The 12829-nt window shown below is 38.2% G+C and overlaps 1 protein-coding gene across 1 annotated transcript in view; it reads right to left on the reverse strand.

Annotated features, from left to right (window-relative positions):
* LOC127787346 (TATA-binding protein-associated factor BTAF1) overlaps positions 1–12829 on the reverse strand; it is a 92859-nt gene that overhangs the window by 12679 nt on the left and 67351 nt on the right. Inside the window, exons 22-25 of the mRNA XM_052315340.1 lie at positions 5103–5207; positions 4757–4981; positions 4422–4685; positions 4282–4331 (exon numbers count right to left, since the gene is read on the reverse strand). Of these exons, the coding sequence (XP_052171300.1) occupies positions 4282–4331; positions 4422–4685; positions 4757–4981; positions 5103–5207 (644 nt within the window). The remainder of the gene's footprint in view (positions 1–4281; positions 4332–4421; positions 4686–4756; positions 4982–5102; positions 5208–12829) is intronic.

Below are 12829 nucleotides of genomic sequence, written 5' to 3' on the forward strand. Positions count from 1 at the left end.
AGAAACACAATGTAGTAGCTAGATCTAGTGCAGAGGCAGAGTATCGAGTTATGGCTAATGCAACTTGTGAGCTCATCTAGTTTAAACAACTTTTGCAGGAACTCAAGTTTTGTGAAGTGTCCCCTATGAAGCTTGTTTGTGATAATCAAGTTGTCTTACATATTGCTTCCAATCCAGTGTCCCATGAGCGAACTAAGCATATTAAAATCGACTGTCACTTTATTAGAGAAAAACTGGTTAAAAGTGTTATTGTTAACTCCAATGATCAACTTGCAGATGTTTTTACCAAGCCTCTAAAGGGTCCTCGAGTGGAATATATTTGTAACAAGTTTGGTACATATGATATCTATGCTCCAGCTCGAAGGAGAGTGTTAGAATTATTAGTATAATTGTATATATTGTAATTATTGTGTGTGTGTGTTTTATTTATAATTAGATTAAGCCCATAAGTGTTTTAAGGCCCATTATGCCTATTATAAATAACAAGTTAAAAGAGACTAATCTCTTAGGTTTTTCTCTCTCATAATTATTTTCTGACAAGTTCAATCAAAATCAGCATCGTTGGGTCCAAAATCCACCTACAATGTTAGATATATATTTTCCTAACTTCTCTATAATTAAAGACATGAGAAGGAGAGGAGGGGGGGGGCGAAAGGAGAGAGAAAATCAGGGGTAGAATGGTTAGTTTACCTCATATTTAATGGCAGGGCAGGTCTTCGTAATTTATCAAAATGGAGAAGATGTTCCCTGAATTTAGTTTTAAATTTTAATGGAGAGGAGGTCATTGTAATTCACCTATTATAAAATATGACCTGAGGTTAAGCAAAGAAGCCTCAACCAATTTTAGTTGCGATTGGAGTAATGTCGTCCTATAACAACACAATTGTCCATACTGGCCAAACCTATGGCATAGGTCACAGCTAGGGATGTAAATGGGGCCCCAATTACCCCCATTTACATTCTTATTTTGATAAATTTTCAAATGAGCCTTATACCTATACCTCATTTTTATACTTGTTTTCACTTTAAATGGGGTTAATTGGACCCATTTACATTCCTAGTCACAACCTCTTAGTTTCAAGCTGAAAATATTGAGATCCAGTTGACAACCAGAACCACATTGGAACACATAAAAAGGGTCCCCAGTGCATGAGGCTCCCCACTTTGTGAGGGTCCGGAGAGGGTTGTCTTTGCCCGCAGCCTTACCCTTGCTTTGCAAAGAGGCTGCTTGCACAACTAAAGCCCAACATCGTCATGGCTTAAAATTCATGTGAGAGAACTGGTTGATACTTAAAAAATAGAGCGAATGGTTAACCATGGTTCTAGTGGAACCGAAGGATCATGGACTTTCATTAGTCAATTGATGACCAGGATTTATTAACCATACCATTTTCTATTTGCATGTGACTCCTGAGAAAATCTGAAGGACCACTCAAAATGTATAGATTCCGGAAAACATTTTATGAATGTCCTCATACACCTTATTATGCACCTATGAGGCATCATTTCAATCCCTCTTGCACCCTCTTAACTTTGGTTTGTTTTCTGCAGCATGACATTCTGTAAAATAAAACTAAAGCCCTACTGCTCCTTCATGGTTAAATAAAAAAACTCCTTGCCCCTTCTGACTTTGGCTAATACTTCATTTAGCAAATTAGATTGTTTAATTTTTTTTCCTTTCCTAAGCTGGACCCTGACAGCTCCTTGTTTCTAAACCAACCCCTATATGGATCTTGATATATTCTCAGTTCCTACCAAAAGCCCAAAGATTCTTCAAAATCCTCACCACAAGCATCCAAGCAGTTATAAGAACCTTTGAAGCTTTACATAGCATATAGAAAATAACTTCTCTCCAAATGACAAACTTGAACCCTCTCCTCCAAGAGGGGGCATCTCAATGTTGTACCCCTACCCTAGAAAAGAGTAACATCAGTAGTCCACAAAACTGCCCATAGCCCACACCATAAATGGGATTCAAAACCCAAAATATTCCCACTAAGGTTTTTACCAGAAATGAAACAATAATGGAAACACCAGGCACATTGAAACTTGCCCCAATCCGATCCTGCACAAACTCCAACATCTCCAGCTCACTCAACATTAAAGCCATCTGGTCACTGGTCAGTCATTCTCAACATTTCTTCTTGGCAGGTAAATTCATTTTCAATGGGTGTACTGAAAAAAGATATCATTTAAATTTTTTTCTCCATTACATATAGACATTGGGGATAGAAATGCCACAAGAAGATGACATTTAAGAGTCGAAAGAGATTGAAGTATGTGCAACACAAAGCAGGTGGCAAGTAGGCATAATCCTTTTCAATTCATCTCCAGGGGAACTTATAAAAAGGAAGCAAACAAAAAGTATTTACCATAGGTCTGCCCAAACATCCTTAAATTTCTGAGCTCCCCCTTCCCCCAAGAATCGAATCATGACAAAACATGGCTCTAGGCTGCTACTGACAATCACCTAGTTGTACCATTCTCTATCACATCTTATATGTGAAGTACCAACTTCATTTCAGAATGACTTAAATTTTTCAATGTGATTTCCATGGGTAATCCTCACAGGGTGAGCAATTAAATTCGAGGTTTAGTGTTCTAAAAGGCACTGGGCGCTAGGCGCTAGTCGGGCGTCAGGCTGGGGCCTGGCGCCTAGGCAAGGCCTAGGAAAACTACTATTTTTTTTTTTTAACTTCCTGATGTAATTTGATGTTATTTTCAATTAAATCAAGGTTGAAAAGCATCAATAATGCAATATAAACCAATAATATAACAATAATGGAATGACAAGTGAAATATAGAATTAAGCATGAGAAAACAATTGTTGTAGATCAATTCTAGGTTCAGACAAAAGCAACAAATATTAAATTTTTTAAAACATTAATAATAATAATTAATAAATATTTGAATAACAAATAATCAAATATTAACATAAATACTAAATTAAATAACAAAAAAACAAAAAGAAAGCAAAAGAGGCAAATGAGGCGGAGGGTGAGTTGCTGCTACTGCTGCTTGCTTAATACTAAATTAATAAGCAAGCGTTACTGCTGCTTGCTTATTGCTGACCGAATGAGGCAGAGGGTGAGTGAGGAATATGAAGCTGCAAGAGACAACCAGAGTGTGGCGGTGTGTGAGCACGAGACGGTGGCGACGGCGACTCTACAACTGCAAGAGACAGTGGCGGTGGCGACTCTGCAACTGCAAGAGATCGAGGCGGCGACAACTCTGCAACTGCAAGAGACCGAGACGATGGCGGCATGTGAGCATGAGAGATGCGACGGCGATGGCGACTCTGCAATAGACTGTCGGTGGCGGTGCGCGCGAGAGAGAAGGGGTAACGAGTAAGGGGAAACAAAACCTTAATAAATTTATACTAAATCGATTCAGGCGGCCCAGGCAGCCGATTAGGCCATAATCGGCCAGGCAGTTCACACGGCTAGGCGTCTACCTTGGCCACCTAGGCGCCGCCCAGTACCGATTAGCTGGGCCGGCGCCTAAGGTGGCCGATTTGGCCATAATCGCGGGCTGGCCGCCGAGGCTGCATTTTAGTTCACTACCGAGGTTACTATAGAAAGATTGACCACAATCTTAACTCCAAATCCATCAGCCGAGCACTTCCATTCTCGAGTATTCTAACATAATCTACACTCAAGCCCAATCTTCATGGCCAGTGCACATGATCTAAGAGATGGGCCCCTAACATCATAATTTCAGATTTCAATCAAGACCATCCACATACCACCCAAATTGCCTAAATGGAGATTGCCCCTCCAATTGCTTGCTATCTAATGCTTAGACATCAGCCCACCCTTGTCTTCTTCAATACTTGATAAGATGTGAAAACCTTCCTGATTGATCACACATATTAATAATTCAATTCATCAATGCCTCGATTGGCATTCTCTATAATGGTATCTTGCATTCCTCAATTATTTTCACATTAGACTTAAGGTAATCAAATAACGCTGAGTATATACAAACAGCTCCAGATATCAAGCATCACCTTTTGTTGCCTACTGAAGAAATGCCAGATTCTGAAGAACATTGGGTTGAGGTTTAGAAAGAGTATATGCTAAATGGATCATGGATTTGACTCTATTAGAAAACCACTGGAAAAGATTACGTTCAGCAAGTTCCAAGCCTAAAATTTTCTTTCTTCCAACTTAACAAAATGGTATGCAAAAATTGAGTTGCGTTACTACAAGTATGATCTTAGGGATCATCTTATGACCCACAATTAGCTGTTCTTCTCTGGAAAATAAAGCTAGGGCTTACCTCTTCATATGGGTATGAAACAGATCCCTTTCAATTATGTCAAGAAAAGCCTGCAATCAATGCCACAGTTAATTTTGGACTACAAGAAAGAACCAAAAATTCACATATAAAGAAGTTTGTCATTGACAAACTAAGATTACCTTATGTTGTGCAAATATCAAAACTCTGTGCTGGCCTACACTAACAGAGCCTTCAGAACTTGAGTTCTCGACACCTATTCCACACTCTTCCAGAATCTCCTGAAGTGCAACTAATTTTGGAGAGTGATGGAGCTTATGAAGTTCTGAAACAATGTCAGAACTCCCAGGGAAAAGTTCCGACAACAGGCATGAGAATGCATTTGAAGCTTTTTCACCAATCACAAGCAAAGGATGACTACAAAGTTTCAACAAGTATTGAAGTGCCTGATAATGAACAAAGGTCAGACATCAATTACTGAAATGGACGAACTGACAAAGGGGAATAGTGTCTTTACCTGAAAAACATGAGAGGATGCTCTGGGTGAAGCACTTCCTTCTCCTGAATCTAGTTCATTTAGCTTTACCATGCCTGAAATCTCTTGTCGAACAGGTGAACCAGAAAATTGTTCATAAAGTTTTAGTTGCACCAGACTCAGGTCACAATATCTATCCTGAATTATTTTCTCTGGCAGATCAGACAGAACCTCATCTTTTGTTCGGCGGAGGAGAAAAGGCATCACCTAACGTTTACAAAATTCTTTCAGCCACATGTGGAATCATGGAACTATTTTGATTTTCTGAAACTCACTCCTTTTTAATTCTTTCGAGTTACCGAGAGAGAGAGAGAGAGAGAGAGAGTACCTGCTTGTGTAATGCTTCCATGGCAAGTGCTCCTGCTTCAGCATCCTTGGCTGAACATTTAGAATCCCTAGCTGCCAATAGTGGCTTACCATATGTGGCTTGGAACTGCCAAAGTGGCCCAGTAAATTGCACTTAGGCTAATTACACAACTTGGAAGTAAAATTTATGGAGCATAAAGATAAAATCACCGTACACATTATTTTCGTACATCTATATCTCAATATACAGCAAAGCCAGTAAAATCAAATATAAATACATAAATACATAGCATGAAGTATGGAAACTTCAAAACAGTCCCACACATCCATTTCCAATAGACTACACGTAAAAATGCCTCATATGCACCACATGTCATGTCAATGGATGACTGTTAGATGCATTAAAATAAAAGAGAATATCAAATAGCTTATCCAATGATGAATAGTAGCTACAGGTGGGTCATCCGTGGATGATGTTATGGTAGAATTGGAAGATCAATTCATACCAAGAAGACCAATTTAGGTATCTTGGAACAATCATCCAAAAACATGGAGAGATTAATGAGGATATTACTCAGAATTAAGGGGGCCCATTACATAAGGCAGCTATAAGACAGCTTTGTTGTACGACATGGAATATTGGGCAGTAAAGTATTAACATGTGCAAATTATGAGCTTCACCAAGAAGAGGATACTAAGATGGATACACGACAATACAAGAAAAGAAAAAATCAGAAATGACGTTATTCATAATAAAGTTGGAGTACTCATTGAAGATAAGATGTAGGAGACATGATTAAGATGGTGGGGTCATGCTCATGCAAGAAGACGACCAATAGGGGCTCTTGTGAGGAGTGTTGATGGTATAGAGAGTAAGCAGTTAGCAAAAGAGGTAAGAGGAAGAGAGAAAAAAAAAGGTTGGAGAGAGTTGTTGTGTCATTTGTATTAGATTAGATTAAATGTATTCATGTAATTTTTGTATTGCTGCATAATCTTTTCTGTTTTAGCGTTAGAATAAATTGCTCTTCTAGAAGGTTTGTTTCTAGAAGGGGGCAGCTATCTCTTGGGTTAGTTAAATCAATTAGGCAGTTGGTCAGTTAGTTAGTTTTGTTTCTTTCTTGTACTCCGCTCCCCTATATCCTATAAATAGGGGCCGTGGGATAGGAGTATTAGGAGAGGGTTTAGTGCGCCTATAGTTGTGAAGTATAGCTTCAGGTTTTCTGTCTTGATTTCAGGATTGAGTGCGAGAGTTAGGGAGTGGCTGGTTTGTAGCCTTGTATTCCCTAGTATCCCCATAGCTTTCAGTGTATATGGGCGGGAGGGGATTCTGGTCTTGCTGTATTTGTCCCAGAGGATTTTCAAGATAGTGGATTATTGTGGCACCTAACAGTCTGGATGTAGGCCTTGGATTTCAAGACCGAACTAGGATAACTCTTGTGTGTTCTTCATGTGTGTATGTTATGCTGTTGTTTCTCTCCTATATGTGTTGCCATTATCGTTGTGATCTTGAGAGATAGAAAGCTAATTGAGTTTGAGAGAATAGAATAGAGAGTAATGCAATTACTCTAACAAGAGTTTTGTATTAAGTATATGGGCTGGACTTTCATAAAGAAAAGGTAATTGATGGAATGAATTGAAATCTAGAAATCATGTAGCAACATAGAGGGAAAAAGGCATGATACAATTGATAATAAAATGTTGATTTGTGCCTAAAATTTCTAATGAGGTAGGCTACGACCTTTTTGACCAGTTTTATCTATTTTAATGTTCAATTAGCAGGAACCTTTTTGATTTTTAGGTATTATCTCTTATAATCATAAATAAAACATATAACATACAAATTCCTTATTATATCTTATCTACCATTTTTCGATCCACCTTCCACAGCTCCACTTCTTACATTTCACCGTTGTCCTCATCCCACTACCAGCACCAACATTCCTGCAACCCAGGACTCTCCCAACTCGCTCTATCAATCTGTGGTGATCTTGAGCCTGACAATCTCCCTATTGCTCTTCGCAAAAGTATACGATCTACCCATAATCCCCATCCTATTTATAACTTTTTATGCTATGATCGTTTGTCTCCTTCTTATAGTGCCTTTGTTTCCAGTCTTTCCCTTGTTTCTATTCCTAAAACCACAGTTGAACCTCAGTCCCATCTTGGTTGGTACCAACCTATGTTAGATGAGATTGACGCTTTACATTTGAATGATACTTGGGATTTGGTGCTTTTACCACCAAGAAAGACTCCCATAGGTTGTCAGTGGGTATTCACTCCCAAAGTGGGTCCTAATGGACAGGTGGAATGTCTTAAGACCCGCTTGGTTGCCAAAGGTTTTACACAGATATATGAACTGAATTACAGTGACACCTTCTCTCATGTTGTGAAAATGGCCTCTATTTGCCTCTTTCTCTCTGGTTGCCACACGTCATTAGCCACTCTATTAGCTCGATATTAAAAATGCCTTTATTCATGATGATTTGCAAGAAGAGATATATATGGAGCAATTACCCGGTTTTGTTGCTTAGGGGGGTCCGTAGTCTCCAAACTCAAGAAGTGTCTCTATGGTCTGAAACAATCTCCACGGGCATGGTTTGACAGGTTCAGCACTATGGTTTAAGCCTTTGGTCTCACTCGAAGTGAAGCTAATCATTCGGTTTTCTATCACCAACCTTCTTCCTTATGTATCTACCTTGTTGTTTATGTAGATGACATTATTATCACAAAGAGTGATCAGGTTGGAATACAAAAGCTGAAGAAACATCTACATCAGAACTTTCAGACCAAAGACCTAGACCGACTTCGATATTTCTTGGGTATTAAAGTTGTTCGATCAGGAGATGGTATCTCAATTTCTCAGAAGAAGTATGCCCTTGGCGTCTTAGAAGAAACTGGTATGGTGAACTGCAAACCAGTTGACACCCCAATGGATCCGAATGTTCGACTCTTGCCGAGACAGGAAGAGCTTTATTCAGATCATGGAAGGTATAAGAGACGCACGCTGAACTATCTCACAGTGACTACTTGTCCCGACATTGCTTTTGTTGTGTGTGTAATTAGTCAATTTCTCAATTCTCCATGTGATTTTCAATGGGATGTTATCCGGATTCTGAGATATATCAAAAGAACACCAAGTAAATGGCTACTCTATGAAGATAAGGGACACACAGATATTTGTGGTTATGCAAATGCAGATGCAGATTGAACATGATCTCGTTCTGATCGTCAGTCAACCTCTAGATATTGCCGAGAGAGGAAATCTGGTTTCTTAGAAAAGTAAGAAACACAATGTAATAGCTAGATCTAGTACAAAAGTAGAGTATCAAGTTATGGCTAATGAAACTTGTGAGCTCATCTGACTTAAACAACTCCTGCAGGAACTCAAGTTTTGTGAAGTGTCCCCTATGAAGCTTGTATGTGATAATCAGGCTACCTTACACATTGCTTCCAATCCAGTGTTCCATGAGCGAACTAAGCATATTGAAATCAACTGTCACTTTATTAGAGAAAAGCTAGTTAAAAGTGTTATTGTTACAGAGTTTCTTAACTCCAATTATCAACTTGTTATGTGTGTGTTTTATTTGTAATTAGATTAAGCTCATAGGTTAAGCTCGTAGGTGTTTAAGGCTCGTTATGCCTATTATAAAAAACAAATTAAGAGAGGTTAATCTCTTAAGTTTTTCTCTCATAATTATTTCCTCACACATACTTGGGATTACCGCCCTTATGTGGTCCCCCGCCGCTCGTGCCCTCAATTTCAATAGAGGAGGTAAATCGCAGGTGGAGGCTTTGTCTCACTGCGTAGGGCAAAGAATCGAACCCACGACCTACTGGTGTGAATCCCAGCTTATCATGACCCAACCACTTGAGCTGTGCCCTGAGAGCTATTTTCTAACACATACTTGTCCCAAGATTATGCAGACATACAATTATAAATATGAACATGCATGTCCTTTAAAGTTTGAGCTATTGCATAAGCAACTCAAACATTCCTATGAGGTGTTGTGATTATGTCACCATGTTAGAAATTGACACTCACCAGACTTCACAACTCATAACACACCATCCAAACATTTGCCATTATGTTGTAATTTTATTTCAATTTATTATTTTTCTTCATAGAATAGGCCACTCATCGTATATTTGGAGGCTAAATGTGTGCATCATTGGAATACATCCATCTATTGCTTGATACACACACATCAAACATAAAAAAAATAGACTTAAATTCACTGGGAGGGTTCAACTTTAATCATTAAGTTTAAAAAAAAAAATAACTTAGAAAATCTTAGTGGAACATCCAACCATATCGTGCAGCCATAGAAGCGCAAATGATTATGAGGATCCTACATGGCAATTGCATGGACCTAGTTCTAGACCATTCTAGATTTGTCCTCTACTTTCTTGAGTATTTATGAGCTAGATATTTTGACATATACAACATTTGTTTTGTACCACCAACACCCATTAAAGAGGTGGAAGGTTTATATATAGAGAACCTCTTCTTTTCATATGAGCAATACAAGTCAGTCTCTCCCACTCCCTCTCCATCTCTCTAGTCTTGTGTATATGCGCATGTGAACTAAAAGGATAACTTAGTCATGACCAAGAAACTGACTTCAATCTAAGTGTTAGCACAATGTCTTAGAAGAGCAAGGTATTGACAAATTGGTATTAGAGCAGGCTTCACGTGGGTGTGACTGCTGAAATACTATGTCAGCATGATAGAGGATGTTTGTGGGGAACTAAATGTGAGAGGAAGCAACCTTCAACCTCTAGTAAAGGGAAACAAGAAGGCTCGTGGCACAAGAAAGTCAAGGTAGAAGTTGACTCCTTAAACGAAATAATGGTGTTGCTAGAGAATATGCTAGAGACATGGGGGGGAAAAGATCGAAACCATAGAACGTGATATGAGCACACTTGAGTCCCATACATTGGGGCAACTAGACAGCTAGACCAAGACAGAGATGAGGACAGGTGCAGTCGTATTGATAATCTGGAGGACAAGTGTAGTGGTATTGATCATCTGGAGGCACGACTTATGAATGCCATTAGTGTTGAGTGTGCAACTCAAAAGCCTCCATGCGGCATATAAGGACAGTTGAGGAAGAGCAACATCTGGTGTAAGCTCAAGATTTTCCGAAGACTGACTTGCCCAAGTAGGAGTTCAAGGATGTGTGGGACACCAACAAGGTGCAAACCTTCCTTTGGCAACTCAAAAAGTACTTCAAAAGTGAGTATATTAGGCTAGGTTGGTGGTCGTGTAGGTGCCCTTAGATCAAGAATTGATTAATGGGTGTGCGGGACACCAATAGGGTGCAAAACTTCCTTTGGCAACTCAAAAAGTACTTCAAGAGTGCGTATATTGGCTAGGTTGGTGTTTGTGTAGGAACCCTTAGATCAAGACTTGATCAATGGCGAAGATATAATCAAGAGAGTGAATAAATAAAACCAAAAACCTAACTATTTCTCATATTTTAGTCTTGAAACTTTGAGAAGAGAGAGAGATCCTCCCACCCTTGGAGACAAAGCAAAAGGAACACACCTACCCTTGGAGGGGATTCAATCGAGGGGATCCTTGAGGAGAGGAGAAATCCTCTAGTTAATTTGTTCAAGTTTTGGTTAATTCTGCAAGGTAGGAGGTATGAGCCAGTTTCTTTGCTTAATGGACATATTTGTAGGGTTGCATGTGTTTATTTTGTTGAGAAATGTTTCAGAAATGGCATGCATGTGCTTGTTTATATTTAGGGGCAAAATTTTCTAGAAGAGATAGCTATGAGTGATACTGTTAGAACTTAGACTCATAGTCATGAATAATAGATTCATGATGTCGTTTGAGTTTTCCCATTGAATAAGCTTTGTGTTGAAAGTTTGAGAAGTTGAAGTTCAAAGCTGTTCAGTGCATTTGAATTGTTGAAATGCTATTACATGTCCAAAAATTTTGTTCAAGGTGTTATAGAGGGGTATAGCTCACCCCAAATGTGTTTTTCTTGTATGAAAATTATATGTAGGTAAAAGATGGAGGCTCCTCAATGGGCAAGGCCAAGGTGATCTCTCAAAAAGATTCCTTGTCGCATTTTTTGAGTTTTGGGATGCTTGAAGAAGCAAAACAATTGTTAAATTTCCCTTAAGTTTCAGCCAAGGGATGATTTTGTATGGTTCATTCTCTTAGGTGTTTCTTGCATAGAGGCTTGTTTATTGATGTGTTTAATTGAACGAAATGCCAAAAAATAACCCATATATGTGAAAACCCTAGGTTGGCAGTAACTTGTGAAGAACTTCGGGCACTTTACCTTGTTTATTTTGATGTTGTAAGCATGTTCAAAGACTTGTTTTTGATGATGTAAACAAGGTTATGAACTTGTATTTGAAGAGTGAACATGAAATTAGGTAACTGTGGAATTGAATAGGCTATGAATAGGCTACTAAACTTTTTGAAAGCTGCAGAAAGCTTATTTTGTAAAGGTTCATGCTCATAGTGCACGAGAAGGTTTATATCCATTTTGCAGATGTCTTATTATGGATATAAATTATGACTTTTAAGTGTGACTCATGAACTTGCAGTGCATGACTTGTCTAGTTTGGGGACCGATGTAGTAATTTGTTCATGATTAAGTTATTAATATTCATTGTTTTTGAAGGACACTCTTAGCATGGTTGGTTCAATTTGAAGGTATTCTAAGTTTGTAAGTAATTACCTTAAGCTTAAGGGTATATTTTGAAATATACCACGGTGGTTGTGTATTTTTATGATAATGACCATGCTTCATAAGATGGACAATATGGATTAACATGCATAGTAACATGTATCAACACATTCCTTCCAAGACTGTACATTAACGTGTATCAATCCATGTCTGGCTTGGCTTCGTGATTTTCTGGTTCTTGCCAATGGCTTTCCTTAACTGCATCATATATAGCACAATCTAGAAAATATGATCCTGCATGAAGGTGGCTATTTATACCCAAAATTACATGCAACAATACTTTGGTTTCAAGTTAGATATTGGCATGTTTTCCAACTGCACATAAGAATGTCAGAGCCAAATAGGACAGTAAGTCAGCAACGCACTGGATATATTTGTATTGAAATGAAACATATGAATCAACCATTTGTAGTAGTAATAGTAGTAGACTAATGGCAATAGGTCCAAGGGCATGCATAAAGGAATGAATTAAGTCAAACAAAATTCCTAATACTTTAATATTAAATAAAATAAATAGCACTTATAAGTATATCAAAGGATGTATAATTGGAAAGCATAGACACGTCAGCTGCAAGTTAATTTAGATACTTCTACCAAAGACATACTCAATCCAAATGAGGGAAACTCCATAGATGATAGCTTATATTCCAACAACCTTGTGGCAGCATTAAAAGATTAGTCATATGAACTATACAACATCCAAAAATCAATGTTGGATGGTTGTCCAGAAAAATAAGTCTTTTCACCATATTTACTGCTGTGCTAATTCGCTTGGATATTTAAAGCTTAGGTGAGATATCATAATGGAGATTTGGTAGTTCACTGTAGGCATAGTCCAAAACCCATGTGTATATAATTGAGGTGAAAATTCACATCATGTCCATTTGGTCCAAATTTTTCTTCCATGAAGACATTAAAACATCTTATTTACATTCTACATATTCCCACATTTTACACATTGCCTTAAAACATCTGGCATTATCTAAAATAATTTCTCAAGCAGCAATGGTAATAAGAAAAACTGCAAAAATGCATCTTC

Source organism: Diospyros lotus, chromosome 12, assembly GCF_014633365.1.
Source record: "Diospyros lotus cultivar Yz01 chromosome 12, ASM1463336v1, whole genome shotgun sequence".
Taxonomy (NCBI): domain Eukaryota; kingdom Viridiplantae; phylum Streptophyta; class Magnoliopsida; order Ericales; family Ebenaceae; genus Diospyros; species Diospyros lotus.